The sequence below is a fragment of the Chiloscyllium plagiosum genome, chromosome 1, assembly GCF_004010195.1.
Source record: "Chiloscyllium plagiosum isolate BGI_BamShark_2017 chromosome 1, ASM401019v2, whole genome shotgun sequence".
Taxonomy (NCBI): Eukaryota; Metazoa; Chordata; class Chondrichthyes; order Orectolobiformes; family Hemiscylliidae; genus Chiloscyllium; species Chiloscyllium plagiosum.
The window spans coordinates 88,031,907-88,053,141 of NC_057710.1; the positions used below are offsets into that span (position 1 = coordinate 88,031,907).

At 39.3% G+C, this 21,235-nt stretch overlaps 1 protein-coding gene across 3 annotated transcripts in view; it reads left to right on the plus strand.

Annotated features, from left to right (window-relative positions):
• Window positions 1-21,235, plus strand: part of scfd2 (sec1 family domain containing 2) — a 320,234-nt gene that overhangs the window by 290,850 nt on the left and 8,149 nt on the right. For all 3 annotated transcript variants that reach the window (XR_006311787.1, XR_006311785.1, XM_043691021.1), the window contains exons 7-8: window positions 13,207-13,341; window positions 16,373-16,492. Coding sequence is in view for 1 of the 3 variants with exons in the window: in XM_043691021.1 (XP_043546956.1) it covers window positions 13,207-13,341; window positions 16,373-16,492 (255 nt within the window). In the remaining 2 variants the exon portion in view is untranslated. The remainder of the gene's footprint in view (window positions 1-13,206; window positions 13,342-16,372; window positions 16,493-21,235) is intronic.

A 21,235-nucleotide genomic window follows, 5' to 3' on the forward strand; every position in this document is an offset into this window, starting at 1 on the left:
TCACTTCCAGCAACTTACCCACCACTGATGTCAATCTCCCAGTCCTTGTATCGTGAACAAATTGGACTGTGTAACAACGCTTAGAAGGTATTTATTAGCTGAAATGTGTGACAAAAATGCAATTATTTTCTTTAGATTTGAAAGATTCCATATACTATATGGTGTATGAATCTTGTGCTCATTCCTGGATTTTCTTTCGTTCACTCATAAACTCACGTTGTTGCTTAATGTCTAGTCTTCCTCTCAGTCTTTTTTATCACTTTCCCAGTTACTCATTTCTGTCTCCCCTATGCAATTCTAATGTGTGCAAATCCAGTTAAGAACAACAAGATTGACATACCTCAACATGTATAATTAGAAGGATGCTGTAGTTAAAATATATTAACTTTCATATCTCAAATTTTACATTTAGTTACATGCATAAATTTATTCAAAATTCTATCGAAAAGTAATATAGTGTTGTCTTGAACCATTTTTAGAAAGGAACTGCTGCAGAAGATCTACTTTAAGCGGGAAAACCATTTGATAATTATAATCAATTTGGAATACAGTGCCAAGGGGAGCAAATATGTAATTATCTATACTTTTGTCATTGTTCTTCAACAAAGGCTTTGGCCTCACCCAAGACTTAAATCTAAATGTATTTCAGTTTTGAAGTGTTTGATTGTGGCTGGATATTATTAAACAGATGGTCCATGTTTAACTGAGAGCCGTTGACTGCTATTAAAGACACTTGGGTTTTGCGTGACTAGAAGCTGACAAGAGCTCTGGAATTTGGTACAACTCCCCATCCTCCCCCATCCCCTTGAACATTACAACTGCTGCTAAAGTTGCCTCACTCAGAGGTGGGATTGCAAGGCCTCAGGGTGGGGATTAACTGAATTGCTTCTGAATTCCCTAAAACGTTGTTTGAGCTTTGCAGTATACTGGACTGATAAACAAAGATAATGTCTGGCAACTCTGACAAATCAGAATGGGGATCAAATGTAATAAAATACAGAAAAACAGCTTTAATGTTATTCGCCTCTGCTCAAGGCTAAACTACTGAGTAAAATAAAACTCTGTAATAGTAGACTGCACTCATTTGCTAGCCTCAGCATTTTCTACACTTGGATGTTGGTGCCCCAGGCAGGTAGACAGTCACAGCAGACATTTGAACAATGTTTTTGAACCACAGTACAGATTATGTTTTCATTTCTCCTTCAAGTTGATTTTCAGAGGAATGTTTGTGCTATTGTACCTATTTATTATTAATTAACGTTGGTACAATATGTGATACATCTCTTTACAAATTGCACAGGCTACAAGGGAAATTGATAATATAAGTTCATAATTAAAATACCAGACTCCTTTAATCTTTAAGCACAAAAGATATTCACTTCAGTCCTAATCCAAGCTCTTCTATAACTTCAAGTTTGAACAAATTTTGAATCCTGCCCAGTCTTCAAATTTATCCTAAATGAACAGATCCTTTGCTTATAAGACGGGAGAGAACTGTTTAAAAATCAACACAGTTCGTTGCTAAGTCTTCGTGTTTCATTCCAATTAGCCTGCCCATAGTGCCGATATTCGTTTACATGTGGAAATGCTCCTTTCCTTCAGACTTGCTTTCATCTTGATGTAGGTCAAAAATGTGTCTTGTTTAGTAATTATCAAAATTGCCTTTGAAGCAAGTTTACCTTTGACTGTGAAGCTAGAATGAAATCCATGTCGAGTGATGGAGTAACTGGCATTATTAATGTTATAGAACAGAGCCATTGAGCTCTGCACTGCCAATGATCTTTGTGTGAAGCAGAATTCATGGACTTTTCGCAACATCTTTGCAATTTTAATGCAGGTCGGATCCAAATAGATTGGTGAACTGTTATATTGTACCTGCTATATTTGTCCCAGTAATGAAAATATTTTCTGATTCTTATTTCTAAAATATGGACCAAACTTTAACAGCCTTCTGGAAATAAACTGATAAAATGGCTGTGGAAGAATACCTATTGTCATCCCACTGCTGTACAGATTTTGAGAGTACACAGGCAGAAAGCTGGAAGAACACAGGCAAGCCAAGCAGCATCAGGAAGTGCAGATGTCCTAGGATGTGTGTGTTGTCCCAGTCAAAGTGGTGTCCTTCTTTGTCTGTATGTATGGAAACTAGTGATGGTGGGTCATATTGTTAGGTGGCTGGAACTCCCATCAATAAACACATCAACTTCGATCCCATCTACCTTCCCTTGAAAAAAGAACAGGAAATGACATCACCCACCTTAAGAAACCAAGACCTATAAATAGAGAGGTGGGACATACCAGCAGTGCTTCACCAGAGACTCTCTCTGACAATGTTACCTAGTCATGGTAATGAAACAACTGAAAACAAGCCTTAAGCTAACTTACAGACTTATCATCAACCTGAGCTACAAATCTTCTCAAAAACCGCAAAGGACATTAGCCTCAGTCCAATGTTTTTTTCTTTCAGGGAGGCACAGTGGTGCCAGCAGGCACATACAGGGAGGAGGAGCCACACATATCCTTCTCAGAAATTTGTATCAGGACAGTCCAGATTTGCATAGTCCCTCCTCCACCCCTGCTGCCTGTGCTCCCAAATCCCGTAGCAATTCAAGCCAAGGATGTTGAACCTACAGCTGGGCAGAAGACTTTCAGCAGACCTGAGCTCTCTAGGTCCAAAGATATCAAGAAATGACTGCCCAAGACTTACAATCCAAAAGGGCCAAACATAGAACAGGGTCCCTGCTCCCCAGCTGCTGGACTGAATGTAAACATTGTGGGAGGCAGAGGAAGAAGAAATCTTACGGCACGTGGGTGGCATGAGGTGATTCTTCATTGTAAATAAACTTTCGCTTTTGTAAACACAAGTTCACATGTTCAGCTGTAGTGTAATTTTCAGACGTGTTGAAGTCATATCTTTGAGAGAGATGAACAGCCTCTTTAGACATCCCAAAGGTAGCCAAGCATTGCCCAACCTTAACAAACAACCAACTCCCTGTCAGTAGATAGCCTCAGATATAATGAATCCTTGATCAGTGATGAAGACTGCAGCCAAGTTGTTGCATGTAAATGTAGACCGGAATGAGGCTTAACACAGTTTGCAGGGAACATGCTAGGGCCCAATCTGTACACATCACTGCACAGTTGCACCCACCCCATGAGTGAGAATACATATCTCTGCAGAAAGAGATTAATTATTTGTCTCAACTTTTCAAGGGAGCATACTGCAATTGAAGGCTGGGAGATATACAATGGGCAGCTGACATGTTCATTCTACCTCATAACACATTGGTTCCAAGAAAAGCTGCTGAAGTGCTGCCATTGGCAGGTTCAACATTGTCCCAGAGGATGCATAAACCTTTCAGGGCAACTTAGCAGACTTACGCACTCTGAAACTTGGAAGGATTACAAATGATGTAAGGTTCCAGAGAGATTCCTCTGGATTCCTGTCAACATGCTGGCTACCATGAGTAACCTCATGACATGACCTTTGGATATGAAATCCCGACGATTGCCTTAAGACCTCCATGCAATGTTAGCAACCAGTCTAACTCACTGCTGTTCTTTTTCCTTAATGGCCTGTAGGCCATTTAATGTGTAGATACTTTAATGTGAAATTGCCCAAAGATATCATGCATTCTATGATGTATATAATGAGACACTTATTTTATAATGCAACAGAAAACTAGGTCCATATCTGTACTGAGCAGGACTGATCGCCATATGTAATGGTAAAGTCACCATAGTCTTACCAGACCATAGGGCTGCCCTCTCATTAGAAAGGGAGACAACTGGTTGTGGTTTAACCTGAGGATCACCTGATCTCAGGTATGGGGAGAGGCTGAAAAGTAGAGACCTTCATGGTAGCCTCAGCTGTTCTGAGATTCGAACCCAAGGCATCACTCTGCTTTACAAATCAGCTGTCCAGACAACTGAGCTATTTATTACCAACAAAATTTTGCCATGTTACCAACAGAATCTTAAACAATTAAAGTCCAAATAAGCTCATTGATGCTGGAATTGAATTTCAATGAGCTTGTCACTGGCCTCTTGGCCTCAATGATACATTGTTCTGTTGTGGTCTCTTTGACAGTCCTCTTGGTCAGTGACCTGATTCTCAGCCTCATCTTCATTCTCAGAAGAGTACTGTTGTTCCCCGCATTTTGTCTGCATTCCAGGCATTCCTTCATTGTCAAATCCATTGTCAAAAACCGGGAAGTATTAAAAGAGAGTAAGTGGTTTCCGGTTTATGATATTATTACCTTCTAAGAAGTGCCTTTATGTTTGCTATGATGTGGGGATGAATTTGAGCAAAATGTAAATGCAAAGCTAATTGCAGTGGTGTTGGGTTCCAGCCTGTGTTGTGGTGGGTAGTTCAAACATAGAATACATGTTAAGGTAGCAAGCCAAGCTCTCTACCAATAGGCTGTTTTTCTGATTGGCAGTAAGAATGAAATACTATCCAAATGCTCTCAATGAGGTGATGGGTGTAGTTATCCCTCAGAACAAGAATGATACTTGTTCATCGCAAGATCTTGAGCATGCAGTCTTTTAATTGGGGAATGTTGCTGAACTACAACTACTGTGTGGTTTGGCTGATCAGGAAACTCTCCCACCCTTGCTTTGTGCCATACTCTAGGCATGTTGGAAAAACTTAACAGAGAGATAATCAACTTGTTTGGCCGCAGTAAGGAACACCTTCTCTAACTATCTAGTCCTGAGCTGGGTCAAAAACAGTCGGATTAGTTTTGAGAGAGTAGCTAAGAGTGAAAATGAATTGGTTGTGAAAGCAACAAAATTGTGACTTTGATCTTCCCAATTCCAGAGGAAGTTAACGGCCAGTCCAGAAGTAGAAATTGGACAACCCTCTGATTATATACTGACTACCAAAAGAACCTGAACTTGCATGAGGAAAGCGTTTTACACACTGAGTGGTTGGGATTTTTGAATTCACTGCCTGACAGGATGGTTGTTGGATTTATTAATAGCCTTCATGGGGAATTGAATAAGTACTAAAAAAAAGAACATGGAGGGAGAGCAGGAGAGTGAAAACTAATTAGAATGCTCTTCAAAGAAGTCAGTGCACTATCAATGGGTCACATGGACTCCTGGATATGTTCTGATTTTCTACATGACCTCCTTCTATACCGTACTTTTCTATGAAACCATGAATGGTTGAGAGGTCAAGTTGGATGTAATCATTGTACAGACTGAAGCTGAAGTTTAACTCCATGACTGTAACTCATAGGCCAAGGTGCAACTTGTAAATGAGGAAAAGGAGGCAGCCAAAGGATGCACACATGCAGCTGCTCAGAGGTCAGAAGAAAACTTGTCTGTGCAGATGCTATGGCTTTTGCGGTGATGAGAGTCTAAAATATTTTACACGGTGGTATATTGAAACCAAAGCTGGTTAGGATCGTGATTGAAAACATGAACCCTTGTTAATTTGTCTTCACCTTAGCCCAAGAATGCTAATGTAACAATCTATTACAGTATCAATTGAGAGCAGCTGGCACAAATGGATCAACTTAGCTTTACAGCTTGAAACATGACTCAGTTTGTAGCACTCTTGCCTTTAAATCACAACATTTTGAGACCAAGTCCCTTTCCATTGCTTGAGCAGAAGAATTAAGGTTATTCCTCCATGAAACACTGCATTGTCAGATTTGCTGTAATTCGAATGAAATATTAAACTCAGGTGTCACCTACCTGCCTGGGTGGGTGTAAAAGATCCAATGGCACATTTCAGAGAAGAGCAGTGGAGTTATACATGTGGTTGTACAATCAGAATAACCCATAACCCCATATTTACCTGGCTAATCCACCTAACCGACTCATTCCTAGACTCTGCAGGCAACTCAACATTTGCCAATCCACTGAACCTGCATATCTTTGGATTGTGGGAGGAAACCAAAGCACCGATAGGAAACCCACACAGACGCGGGACGAATGTTCAAATTCCACACAGTCACCCAAAGGTAGAATCAAACTCAAGTCCCTGACGCTGAGAGACAGCAGTACTAATCACTGAGCCACCATACTGCCCTGCTTTCTGGGCAAGAGAATTCCACTTGCCAAAAACCCTCAAATAAAAATATTCTTCATAGTGCTATCTTTAAAGGGAGACCTTTTAGTTTAAACTATATTCACTCTTTCTAGTCTCCCTGTGAAAGGAAACATCTTCCTGTTATCTACTCTATTAAATCCCCTCAGGATCTTATATGTTTCAGTAAGGTCAACAAACATTTTTATCAAGTTCAGTGTATAAAGGCCCTACCTGTGCAACCATCTTTCATAAGATAAGCTCTTTCACTCAGAAATAAGTCGTGAATCTTATTTGAACTGCTTCTATGCAATTATAATTTTTCAAATAAAGAGACCAGAGCTGTTTACAGTATTCCAGATGTGGTCTTGCCTTTGTCCACTGTGCTTGTTACATGTAGGTGTTTGCTGAACACCTATTGGCTCCCACTGAGGCTTCAATAAATACTTCATTAGCTTTGAGATGTCTGATGGCAATGAAAAGTACTGACACTAACTTTATAAACTGCATTTTTTTTTCCAATATCACTGGGGGAGAATGTGAGAAAAGAAGAGAGTTTGGATAAAATCTGGGTTGACTATCTGTAGTAGTCCACCACTTTATTTAGAATGTATTAGATTAGTCAGACCATGGAGATTACTTGTGGGGTCACAGTTACAGAATTAAACTCATGACCACAGGACCAGCTATACATATATGTGATGTAGTTAGAGGCATTTATAATGTCACGGGCTTCACACCTGCCTCAGCTTTTTAAAATGTATCCAGCTTGACATCTTGCACAGCTGGAGTGTTTGTCTCAGCAGATTTGGACATTATCCTTGCTTCTCTAAACTGCAAGACCAAAGTAAATAGTCACATCATTTTACCTGCTAATTTATCTGTTACCTCTAATTCTGTCATTGGACCTTTCTCTATTTGACTTCCTGTGGTAAATTACAGCTAAGGTAAGAGAATTTAACTCACTTAATTTTAGCTGTTCTACGCAGTCAAACATAGAGTCATAGAGATGTACAGCATGGAAACAGACCCTTCGGTCCAACCGGTCCATGCTGACCAGATATCCCAACCCAATCTAGTCCCACCTGCCAGCACCTGGCCCATATCTCTCCAAACCCTTCCTGTTCATATACCCATGGAAGGTGTAGATGGTCTGATTAGCAAGTTTGAAAATGACACTAAAATTGGTGGAGTAGCAGACAGTGAAGGTGACTGTCAGAGAATGCAGCAGAATCTGAATAAATTGGAGAGTTGGGCAGAGAAATGACAGATTGAGTTCAATCCAGGCAAATGCAAGGTGATGCATTTTGGAAGATCCAACTCAAGAGCAAACTATACAGTAAATGCAAAAGCCCGGGGGAAAAATTGATGTACAGAGAGATCTGGGTATTCAGGTCCACTGTACCCTGAAGATGACAACGCAGGTCGATAAATTGATCAAGAAGGCATACGGTATGTTTTCCTTCATGGGAAGGGATATTGAGTATGAGAGTTGGCAGGTCATGTTACGATTGTATAAGACTTTGGTTCAGCCACATTTGGAATATTGCATACAGTTCTGGTCAAAAGGATGTGGATGCTTTGGAGAGGGTGCAGAGGAGGTTCACCAGGATGTTGTCTGGTATGGAGGGTGCTAGCCATGAAGAGAGGTTGAGTAGATTAGGATTATTCTAATTGGAAAGACAGAGGTTGAGGGGGAACCTGATTGAGGTCTACAAAATCATGAGAGGTATAGACAGGGTGGATAGCAAGAAGCTTTTTCCCAGAATGGGGGACTCAATTACTAGGGGTCATGAGTTCAAAGTGTGAGGGGAAAAGTTTAAGGGAGACATGCATGGTAAGTTCTTTACCCAGAGGGTGGTAGCTGCCCGGAATGCATTGCCAACGGATATGGTAAAGGCGGGCACAATAGCATCATTTAAGATGTATCTAGACAGATACATGAATGGGCAGGGAACAGAGGGACTCAGATCCTTAGGAAATAGGCAACAGGTTTAGATAGCGGATCTGGATCAGCAAAGGCTTGGAGGGCCGAAGGGCCTATTCCTGTGCTGTAACTTGCTTTGTTCTTCTTGTTCTATGAATTTTAAATAGTTACATCCCAGAAAAAGAGTTCAACCCAACACACCATGTTGTGCCAGCTCTTGGGAATAGCTGCTCAGTTGGTCCCATTCCATTTTTGGATTGTTTTTACGTTGCAAGCTTCTGTCTCTCTTCAAAACCCTATTCCATTCAAAATCTGTTGTGCCTGTCAGTGAAGAGACATTTCAGTAAAATTAGTTTGATGCTTGTGCATGGAGATGCATTCTTGCCAATAAACAATCCTGAATAATTATTAGCCCTTTTCTCCCTTCCCCACATCCTCCTCTTCTCCACTCCCCTTCCATTTTGTTTTTACATTACTTCCCCTCCCCTTCTTCTCAGATTTCCTTCTCTCTCCCATTTCCCCCTCTCCCCCATTTCCCTCTCCTCCTTGTTTCTCCTTGTCCATAACTCAACTGCCCTCCACATTTTCACATGCAAACTTTTATTTGTCCTGTTCTTCATCTCTCTTGCTGTCCTATCACCACTCTCTCCCATCCTCACCCACCCTCCCATCTTAATCATGGATCTGCATATTAATCCGATTTTTTTTTTAATCCATACTTCTAGCATTTTCAGATGTTACCTTTTTCTATGAATTCCTAGAATGAAACACATTCCAAACCAAATTGTAATTGTCATTAATCTTCCTGTAGGAGTGACTATAATATTTACATCTCAATGTCAACCATCAGCTGCAACATCATCAATTTGTCAACAGTGCATTAAGTGATTACATCACTGGTTGAGTAATCATTGACACTGTCATTTGGGTCAACTTGTTGGAGATTAATGAACCATTTCTCCTCTAAAATCGTCACAGAAAGCTTACTGAATTTTTTTAATATATATTTCAAACTCCAAAGAGGGGAGAAAAAAGAGACTTCAGACTCTGTGTCTTCACTTCTCAGTTATATGAGTGTTGGTCTGTTGAGAGAAGTTTGAAGCAGAACTTAATAGCTTAAATAGTGTGGGGCATGTTAGTTGTTCTGCAATTTGTTATTTAAGTTGCTGTTTAGATTATTACAATTTTTCTAATCCTGTGATAATGAATAACATTGTCTTCTGGAAAAGTTAGAAATTCTGTTACATTGTAAACGACAGCTTCCTCAAAATTCACAAACACACCATGACCTACAATCTTTTTACATTATTTCTTTTTTCGCTTGGAGCCACTGCATAACTAATAAAAATGTCATTTTTGTTTTATATTTTTGTTTGAATAGTGTCAGCCATGGCTCAGTTGGTAGCACTCTCTTCTGAGTTGTGTTTCAGGGTTGTAGTCCTGTGACAATAAAAGATATTTTATTCTATTCAGTCTCGGCTTTGAGCAGTGCGGACGGATCACAGCAATGTCAACAATGACGCATTTCAAATTAGATATTAATGAAGCTGCTGTGATAGATGTCAAAGATCCCATGGGAAAAGATGGGCAACTGACCTGCCCAGATGTCCTAGCCAATATTTATTTCTCAATCAAAGTCACATTATTGAGTGCAGCTCTCGAATTCGCATTATAGGAGGGATGTGTTTGCACTGAAGAGAGTGTAGAGGGGATTTACCAGAGTATTGCCCGAACTGAAGAGTTTAAGTTATGAAGAGAGATTGGTTAGGCTGTGGTTGTTTTCCTTGGAGACTAAAGGGAGGACACAATTGAGTTGTAGAAAAAAACTAAAGGGCACAAACAGGGTAGATAGGAAGGAACTTGCTCCCTTAGTGAAAGGATCAATGACCAAGGTGCACAGATTTAAAGGACAGGATGTTTAGACAGTGGTGAGAATCTGGAATGCACTGCCTGTCAGGGTGGTTGAGGCAGAAACTCTCATAACATTGAAGGAGTATTTAAATGTACACTTGCAATGCTAAGGCATTCAAGGCTATGGGCAAAAGGCTGGAAAATGGAACCAGCATGGTTATCGGTTTGTTTTTGACTAGTGCAGATTCAATGGGCTGAAGGATCTTTTTCTGTACTGTAGACCTCTAAGACTATGACTAAACTGATCATTTGATCACTGTCATATTTTTGTTTGTAGGAGCTGACTATACAGAAATTGACTGTTACATGTCATTCTGGATCAGTGGTGCTGGAAGAGCACAGCAATTCAGGCAGCATCCGACGAGCAGCAAAATCGACGTTTCGGGCAAAAGCCCTTCATCAGGAATAAAGGCAGAGAGCCTGAAGCGTGGAGAGATAAGCTAGAGGAGGGTGGGGGTGGGGAGAAAGTAGCATAGAGTACAATAGGTGAGTGGGGGAGGAGATGAAGGTGATAGGTCAGGGAGGAGAGGGTGGAGAGGATAGGTGGAAAAGGAGCTAGGCTGGTCGGACAAGTCCGGACAAGTCAAGGGGACAGTGCAGGCTGGAAGTTTGGAACTCTGATGAGGTGGGGGAGGGGGAAATGAGGATTCATAATAGCAATTACTACTTTTCAAAAAGTAAATCATTGTCTGTAAAGCACTTTGAAATGGTCAATGATCATGTAAAGTGCAATAAAATGTAAGTTTTCCATTTGTTGTTATTGCAGCCCTTTCTAAATCTATTAATTGCTCATCAACATCTTCTGACCACATACATATATCTATCTGCACTGTCATTAAGACCACTTATTTACACTTCTATAACATACTTGACTCCGCTTCATTTAATCTCACCTACTGCTAAAACCTTCAACCATGCCCCAATTTCTAATTAAATATGGAATGCAATGGTCTTGCATTACTCACATGATAAGCCCAAATATTTCCTAATTCTGAGACCTTTACAATGCTTAAATTTTAAGTATCAGCAATTAGGTTTTAAAGACAGCCTTTGGTAGTTAACAAAAACTAACTAAACATTGTGAAAGAATCTCAATGATCTTTTTAAACTTTTATTGCCAGAGGCAATTTTTTTAAAGAAACTTCATCACTTACGAATATTTTATTTCATGTAGATGTGAAGCACTTTGGAGTGAAGTTGCCTGTTTAGATTGAGCTCTTACAATGGAGAGTCTTTAGACAATCATTTGTTGGTTATCTAGTCCAGGTTCAAAACAAAATCCTTTTCAGTTGGCATGTCCTAGGACCATGTCCTAATTTTATCACCACTGTGTTTCTCTGGTAGGAGCAGTGGTCATAACATGGCAGAAAAATCTTAAATTTTGTTTGTGTCAGCCATATTTCCATTATGAAAGAGGGAGATGATGGCCTTGTGGTATTATCGCAGAATTGTTAAACTAGCGAGCCCGGTAATGTTCTCAGGACCTACGTTCAAATCCTGCAATGGCAATAGTGGAATTTGAATTCAATACAAATCTAGGATTAAAACTCCAATGATGACCATGAATCCATTCTCGGCAGAAAAACTCATCTGGTTCACTGATGTCCTTTAGGGAAGGAAACTGCCATCCTTACCTGGTCTGACCTCCATTATTTATTATTCAAGGCTTCATAAATAGGGGCATAAAATACAAGAGAGGAAGATCATAAAGAACGTTAATGACAAATAGTTGGAATATTATGTACAGTTCTGAGTACCATATAGGAAGGATGTGAATGTGTTGAAGACCGTGCAGAAGAGGTTTATGAGAATGGTTCCAGGGATGAGGCACTTTAGTAATGAGCAAGTTAGGAGAAACTGGGACTGCTTTCCTTGAAGAGGAGAGATCTGATAGAAGTTTCAAGATTGTGTGTTCTGGACAGAGTGGATCAGAAGAAACTCTTCACTTGTAAACAGATTGCTAACCAAATGGCACAGTTTTAAAATATTTTGAAAAAGCAAGGTGGAGAAAGCGATTTTTTCACACAGCAACTCATTTAGGTTTTGGAATGGATTTCCTGGAAATGTCAGGGAGGCAAATTCTGTTGAAATGTTCAAGAGGATGTTACTTGATTATTTAAGTTAACAATGTGGAGGGTCATGGGAAAAAGGCAGGATATTAAAATGCTTAGAGAATCATGCAGACTCATTAGGCTAAATGGCTGCCTCCTGCATGAGAACAATTCTGCAGTTCTGTGAACTTGCTGTTCTTGTGTAAAATATGATTAAATAGCACAGAAGACTGGCAAGTCAACCCCTGCAGAAGCATGAAATCAATCATTGAATTAAATTAAATTGAATTGAATTAGCTTGATTGTCACATGTACTCAAATGAATACAGGGGAAAGTTTATAAGTTTCCACTTACAGTGCCATCTTAGGTACAAAGGTACCTGGGTTCAGCCTCTTCACTTAGAGAATTAGTAACAATAAAATCAACACATGGCACCATCTTAGGTACAGAGTACCTAGTTATAATCCTTAGTTAAGGAATAGAGAAATGAAGAAAAAAAGAAGTTGCATTACTGCTATATCTAGTTATATCCGTAGGTCAGAAAAGCAAGAAACAAAGAAAAAGACAAACATCAATCTCTCTGCAAGAGCTCTCTTCTGCAGACCAGCGCAGGGAACTTCCACGTGGTCTGATCGCTGGCTGCTGTCACAATCCACACCGGATCACTGTCCTTGCACCAGGCCCCACTGCCCCCGTTCCTGCACCAGGCCACTGCCCCTGTTCATGCACCAGGCCACTGCCCCTGTCCTCGTCCAGTGTGTCTCCCAGAGATGTTCTCTGAAACATTCTGTAAGTTGGCGTCCTGTCTCCACAATGTTGAGGAGACAACAACGAGAGCAATGGAGACAATAGATGACGTGTGTGGAAGTACAGGTAAATCTCTGTCGGTTGTGGAAGGACCCTTTGGGGCCTTGGACGGAGGTGAGAGGGTGAGATATGGGCACAGGTTTTACAGCTCTTGCAAGGGCAGGGGAAGGTACCAGGAGTGGAAGCTGGTTTGCTAAGTATATTCAAGGCTGAGATAGACAACTTTTAATCAAAAAAGGAATCAAGGGTTATAGGGAAAAGGCAGGAAATTGAAGTTGAAACTTGTCAGATCAGCCACGATCTACTTGATTGGTGAAACAGCTCCTATCGCTTATTATAAGACCATAGGAATAGGCTATTCAGCCCAGGCCTGGCCACAACTTATAATAAGTAATGAACTTCATTCAAATTATTTTTCATCCACCAATTTCTGAAAGAAACAATTATTTGAACACTTCCATTTTTGTAGGCAACCTACAAGCCTTTGGTGAAGCAGGTGATAGAGGAGATCTTCCATCCAGATCGATCTGATATTGTGGATATTGAGTACATGTCTGGTGGCTTAACAGAACTTCTCAAAACTGGATTCAGCATGTTCATGAAGGTTAGTTACAATGCAGTGAAGAATTTGGCAATTATTGTCATTCTGGTCCATTTCTTACTATGTAAAGTACTTTACAGTACTTACATCATTGTGTATGCACAATCATAAAAGTGTGCCAAGAAAAAATCTTGTTACAGTTACAACTTCTGGAAAAAATGTTAAATTTGTACTTTATAAATCTCTGGCTATGTTGCTCATGTGCTTCTGATGTGGCTGGAATCCCTAGTGACCTTTAAAAAATTAATGGTAGATTGCCTGTGGAGACCCAGACCAATGCACTAGTGCTGCTGGGGTGACTGAGTTGCCCACCAATTTGATTGTCCAGCTGTTCTGAGTGACATGACTTTAACACTTCCACCCACCCCTTCCTGGGATTCCAATCCCCTCCAGTCCTCTGAGTTAGATACGGATCCTCAGAATCTGGTTGGATCAAGTGCCAAACTGACTATGCTCAACCTCTAAAGTGGAATTAGATAAGCTTCTTGACTGACTGTAAGGGCATTTCCTGACTGACCATAGTTCCCGTTGATACCATCAGGGTTCCCTTTGACCTTCAGACTTGGCCAATTGTTTGAAACACATGCAGTGTTTGCTAGATGAGTTGCTGGCACATGCTGTAGGTGTTTCATTATTGTGCACATTCCTGATGAAGGACTTATGCCCGAAACATTGACTCTCCTGCTCCTCAGGTGCTGTCTGACCTACTGTGCTTTTCCAGCACTGCATCTTTCGATGACTGTCATTATTGTAGCCAAGTGGTGTATAACATTATATCCACCCCTTGCCTATTCAGTGCTGTGATAAGTTGCTCCCTCTACCTCTGTGCTAAAAACACACAGTAAGGATGCATCTCAATTTGCCTAAAAATGCTTGCCATTAAGGCTTAACCATGATTAGTGACCTGTTGACAAAGAATTAAAGGGCACTCAGCTCCTGTGCAAACTGCGAGGTGTCAACACCTGGAGAACTGGAGAGAAATACTAATCAGAGAAAGAAACACGTTCAACAACAATATTATATCTCCAACAATCACAAACAATACTGTCCGATTACTCAAGAAAATGTTAGCAGCCCTGAGAAACCTAAACTATAACTGCCTAAATAATCAGAAATGAGAAACAGATTATGAAGGGTAAAATTGAAAACAGAATAATCATTTTTGATACAAGCTAATAATGTTTGAGGTCACAGACTGAGTGCTTTCTAAACAGTGAAGGTTTATAGAACTATTCTTCTTCACCTTAATCTTGAAAAGAAATCTTTTCCCATTTACTAAATTATAACTTGAGGGATTCCCAGAGTGAACACAGTGACCAATGAGTCATAACTTAGTGAAGCTTTCTATCTTTTCTATATATCCAGTCCTGTAATAAACTAGCAGAGCATAAATTAATTTCTGTGCTGAGTTCTAGACTGTTCACACACCAAATGTTTGTTTTTGCTTAGAAAGTAATTACTTTCATCAGCAAAATTGATGAGTGAGCTAATTTGTGTCCCTTGGTATAAGTTTGTGATTTTGCCTTCTACTTGAGGGGAATTAAGTAACAGCCCGTTTGGATATTATGGAATAGTATACAAGCAAAGTAACTTTTTTTAAAATAATGAATCAAATTGCCTTCTTTTCCAAAATCATAATTTGCAACAGGGGTTATATGATGCTTGTAGATGTGTGGACTATTTTCAGTTAATTCCAATTCTAACTTCAACACAAATTTTAAATTATTTGTCTAAATAAATATTAACTAACATTCCTCCAACACCAATTACTATTTTATAATGATATAGATGACCTGATCCTTGGAATTATTTCTTCAGCTTTTCGTTCACCATATTGTATATCTTTCCTGTGGAATTCCTGTCTGTTAAATGAAAAGTTCTTAACATTCTGCTTTAGGCTCCTGCTGATTTTGAAGGGGCAAGCAGTATGTATACTTGAAGTGCTTTACAAAACTATAGTCAAACACAATTAAGTTGAAGGGAGACTTAGTGTGGTCCATGCTTCAGAATAACGTAGTGGTTTCACAGCTCTGTGTATTGGGTCGCTAAATTACTAGCTTCATTATAAACTGAATTGCTGGATTTTGAACAGTTTAATTTAATAGGTAATTGCTAACTAAATATTTCTGGAATTTGTTTTACGTTCTTTGTATTGTGTTTATAAAACTTTCTTTATGACACTTATGAAAAGGCATTTTTAGACTGATGACTGAAGGGGGTTTCCTTGCTAGGGGATATTTCTGATGTGCTGTGAAAACAACTTCTCGAATTGTATTGTATTCCACCTTCTATAGCTGTATCAGCCTCCCAGCATGTCATATTTAATGCAAAGTCTACATTTAGCATTTTTAAGATAGAGCTGCCATTCAAAAAACATTTTCACATTTAAAATTAGAATTATTTACATAATACAGTTGTGCATATTTCCATTGCATTTGTAGGAACTTCATTAGTATCATATTTGTGTTGCAATGGTCTGTGCATATTATTTTTGTACAGGTTTATAGTTTATAATACTAACATGCTAGCAGTGACCATGAGTAAGGTTTGCATGTAGCAGCAACATGTGGGCTGCCTTGCTTGTTGTGTTCTCACTATTTTAATGGATCCAGAAACTATGCTAGGTATTCCTACTCCTCTGAAAGTTCTCCTCTCTCTCTCTCTATCTCTCTCTTGGCATACAGAATAACAATGAGATTTTATGGTCTTATCAGCATGAATGGATGTTACAATAATCACGATTAACTCCTCAAGCACTCAGCATTTTGTTTTCTGTGTTAAAACTGACAGAAGTAACAGATTTTAACTTCACACTTCGTGTGTGTGTGTGTGTGTGTGTGTGTGTGTGTGTTGTGATAAACTCATTAAACAAAAATGCAGCAGATAATCAGATTATCCGCTTCTTAAACCGGTGAAAATAGCACAAAATCTTTGATGAAGAATTGTGAGCCTGTGTTTGAAAGGGGCAGTGAGATATCATTTTCTTCCAGATTTATCTCTGAAGCATTATTGTTACATATTATTAACCTGACAGGTGAGTCGTCCCCATCCCAGTGACCACCCTCTGCTTATTTTATTCCTTGTGGGTGGAGTCACAGCTTCAGAAGTTCGAATGATAAAGGAGTCAGTTTCAATGCACAAACCTAGTTGCCAGGTGAGTAGCATTTTCATTTAACTAATGTGATAAGGTTGCATTGCACAATCTACAAATGATTGTACTGTAAAAATGCTATGTATGGTTATGCTGAGTGAGCTGACTGAATCGTGTTCCAAGGAAGAGTCGTATCAGACTTGAAGCATGAACTTTGTTTCTATCTCCACAGATGCTGCTGGACCTGTTGAGGTTCTCCTGCACCTTTTTTTTTTCAGATCTCCAGCATCCACAGGATTGGGTTTGGTACCCCAGGGTTAGTGAGGAGATAAATCAACAGGATATGCTCTTTCAACCTTTAAACTGTCTCAAAAGTGTATTGATCTTATGTTAGGGTAATATTGGAATTTACTAAAGTCCTCCACATTAGAATAGCCTGCACACATTGACCACCTACACACAAACATTGACTGCTTTGGCAAGTTACTAAACAGCTGCTGGTGTCTTTGTACCTTGTTTTGATTTTAAAATGCTCATCTTTGTTTTCAATTCCATCCAATACTTCATTGCTTCCGATCTCTGTAATCTCCTCCAGCCCTTTAGATATCTGCACTTGTAATTGTGATCTTTTAAGCATCCCCAGTTTTATTGCTCTGCCATTGAAAGACAATGCACTGAGCTCTTTCCCTCCCTAAACCTCCCTGTCTCATTACTTCTCAGTCAGAAGTGACAACACCAGGTTATAATCTAATAGGCTTATTTGAAGTCGCAAGCATTCGGATCGTGGTCCCTTTGTCAGGTGAAGGGAAGAGAAGCACACAGGCACAGAATTTATAGGCAGAGAGATCAAAAGATCACACAAATGGTATGAGTGGAGTGTCGAATAATAAGTCTTTGCAAGTGATCAAAAGTGGCAAGTGGTGTGAGTAAAGTGCCAACAGCTGAATAACAAGCAAAGGGATGGTCTATACTCCGATTCAATGTGGTGGAGAAATAATTACAAAATATTAAAAATAAGTTTGTGCTAGAGGCTAACACAACAGGTATAAGAGGGTCCAACCAAAATAATAAAGTAATCCAAAACTGTACAACCTAATTAAGGTAGAGAGATCTTAACCATTTATCAAGGTGATAGTGTCCAAAAAGGACAGTAAGGAAGATTTTACAGGTGCAAAATAGGTGATGGGGTTACATGTATTGCTATATGAACCCAAGATCATGGTTGAGTCTTCATGGGTAGGGAACTTGGTAAATCAGTTTCTGTTCAGTGATTCGGTGTTGTTAAGTATCTCAAGGGGGCCTTGGAGGAAGCTTACCTGAAGATCAGAGGCTGAATGTCCACTGAAGATTTTGAAGGATGCCCTCATAACAACACAGAACACTGTATAACAACATGTGACCTCACAACACTTTTGTATGTGTAAAATCCTCTTTACTGTCCTATTTGGCACCATCGCTTTGATAAATTATTAAGATCTCTCTATCTTAATTAGTTTGTACAATTTTGGATTACTTATTACTTTGGTTAGACTCTTGTTTCTATTATGGTTATTCCAGTCATTTGGTTTGTCTCCAGCACCACCTTATTTTTAAATTTTTGTAATTATTCAGCTGTTGACACTCCACTCATACCATTTGTATGATCTTTTGATCTCTCTGCCTATAAGTTCTGTAAAAAATCATATGACATCAGGTATAGTCCAAAAGGTTTATTTGAAATCACCTGTGGTTTCGAATAAACCTGTTGGTGTTGTGTGATTTTTTGATTTTGTCCATTAGTGCAACGCCAGCGCCTCCACATCATCATTCCTTCTCTCTCACTTTACCTGATGAAGGGGCTACGCTCCAAAAGCTTGTGATTTAAATAGACCTGTTGGACTATAACCTAGTGTCATGTGACTTCTGACTTGGTCTACCGCAGTCCAACACTGGCACCTCCACATCATCATTCCTTCTCTTTCTTTTAGTAAGAAACACGTTAAAATCTTTCAGTCTATGCTTTTCGTCAGCCTATGCTAATATTGTATCATGTGGCTCAGTCTAATTTTACTTCAGGGATGCCTTGAAGACATCACAGAAGCATTTCTACTGTTCTCCCGTGTGCCTTCAGCAACAACCAAGTCCTGAGTAAAGCAGTTGCTTCAGGAGACATATGCCATGCATACTAACAACACCCTGTCCAGCAGAGCTGGTTGTCAGTTAGTAATGTGTCGGTGCTGGGCAAGTTAGCTTGGGAGAGGGGTTTAGAGTTGACTACTTTCTTTCCACTAGATTTAGAGGATCATGTGACAATGCCTTTGGTGGAACATCTCCAGTGATTTGATGTGCCAACTGTAGGTTGTCCAATTCTCCAAAGGCTGTAGGAGCCAGGTGATCACTGGTTCAACTACGGTTTAAGCTTCAGTTTAATTTTCTGATGTTTTAGTTCAGCAAAATGATAAACCAGGCAGCTGTAGGTGCCCATGTCACAATACTCAATTAGGAGCGGTCACCTTCATGAGAAGGTTACAAATAAAGGAAATACCTTCAACTAAAACACAAGAGCACAAGGTAATTACAGAATAGGAAGCCTTTGGCCAAGCACGCTTTGTCCGTGTACGAAAACCAAATAACTCACCATCACACTCTTTTGATAAATAGCTCACCATCAATCTCTTGATAACTAACTCATCATCAATCTGTTGATAACTAACTCGCCATCAATCACTTGCTAAATAATTCCAGGTTTTTTCTTATCTTCACCAATTTATGTCAGGAGGTCTGTTCCATATGTTGATAATTCTGTGAAATAAACTTCCTGATTGGAGCCTAACATTTCCTTTTCTAATTTAAACCTTTGTTGCTTTGTTCTGCTTTCATAATTTAAGATTGGTTTTCCAGAACATTTTTAATGTCATTAACTGAAACAGAACATCACCTTTCAGTCCCCTTTTTTAAAGCTCTGTAGTTCCTCATTTCTCAGTGATCTAATGCCAAGGTTTAGCCTCATTAATCTTTTGTACCTCCCTCTCCTCCCATCAATGATTCAAGTTTTTAGATGTAAGTGAGGTTTCTGACATATTCCAAGGAATATCCCAGACTTTTGATCAAATTAGATTTGGTACAAGGCTTTAGCTGGATGTTAAGCTCTCTAAACACGGTGACTGAAGAGACAGAATCAAAACTTAAATTTTAAAAAAATCAAACTTTCCTTAACCTGATAATTTATGGAGTAGTTCACTGAAAATATACTAGCAGTTTCTCTTGCAAAAATGATAATTTTCTAGCTGTACAGTTCATCAGCAAACTAAAAGCACTCCAATTTCTTACTTCCCAGAAAAAAAATGCTATTTGAATGCATTCAAGTGGAGTTCTCGTTTCTGCTAAAGGGGGCTAGTTTGGAAAACTTTAAATTTTCATAATTTCTGGAAAAAAATGCTATAAATAACCAGTATTTTGATCACTATCTAAAACAAAATTCATGCTACCATTTCAGGTAAGACCTTAGTTAAAGTTTAATTAACAAATTCTCTGCAAAACATTAACAATGCTAGCATGCCTTTCTCTTTCAAATGATGATCTACGTGATGTGAATTGCATTATTTCAAGTTTTTCAAATTGCTAACATTCCAGCACTCATAGCATCTTTTATTTGTTTGTAGGGGGTGCAAAAAAGCAGGAACAACATACTCTCAATAGCTGAAAGCATGTGGCCTCTGGGGCCAATTGTCACTGCTGTAGAAACTGTGTCAGTAACTGTGTATAGGCAATCAGTTAATCTCCGATTTTGCTAAACTTTTAAAATTGGTGAAGGGAGATATGATCATTTATCCAATAAGTTTGTTTCACCCTTGATGTAATTGAGCGCCACTCACCAAACCTGCTAAAGCAGTTTGCAAGCTATTTTACCAAAGCTTCTTTTAATAGCATTATATTGTATTGTTGATCTTAAGTGAATTGGGATTTAAAAACCATTTTTTCATCCTGATCCATGTGCCAGTCTAATAAATTGTGCATTTCCATTGTGCTTTTACAAAGCCATAGAACATCAGTACATAGTAATGCAAATCTGATCATTTCATAAAGGCAGACACATAGATCTAAAGGCACCCCTAATTCAATCAGCTTTCAGTACTGATTATAACTGGAGCATTTTTAGAGCACCTGTGCCTCTGCCTCAGTTCGGGGTCACTGTCATCCAGGGTTTCCATTCTTGATCGTTTTTCACTGACCTCTACAATTTGCGGGGGCAGTTCTGATGCATTGACAGTCAATGAGTCAACTTGCATCCTGTGAGGGCCCCATTCACTAAAAATGGCAGAACATGAACTCCATTATCCGTGGAATTAAGTTGGAGCAAGGAAGCAGAGAAAACTGGGAAAAATGAATCTGGCAATATCGTTGCTTCACGCTAATCTTCAGTACATTCTTTGAATATGATTTAAAATATATATAATTTATTCAAAATATTCCAGAAACTATGGAGATCCTGGAAGGAGAACTTTTAAAGTGATGTTATAGCTCCATGAAGGATTTTAATCTAGTCTCAAATTCAGTCTGACATTAGCTATGAGGGAGGAGCTGGCCAAAGTTCAATGGTGCAATACCTTAGCAGGGATGACCGTGGAGGAACAATGGCGGATATTTCTATGTATAATGCAGAAGTTGCAGGATCAGTTCATTCCTAAAAGGAAGAAAGATCCCAGGAGGAGGCATGGGTGGCCGTGGCTGACGAGGGAAGTAAAGAAACATATAAAGTTAAAAGAGAAAAAGTATAACATAGCTAAGATAAGTGGGAAAACGGAGGACTGGGAAGCTTTTAAAGAA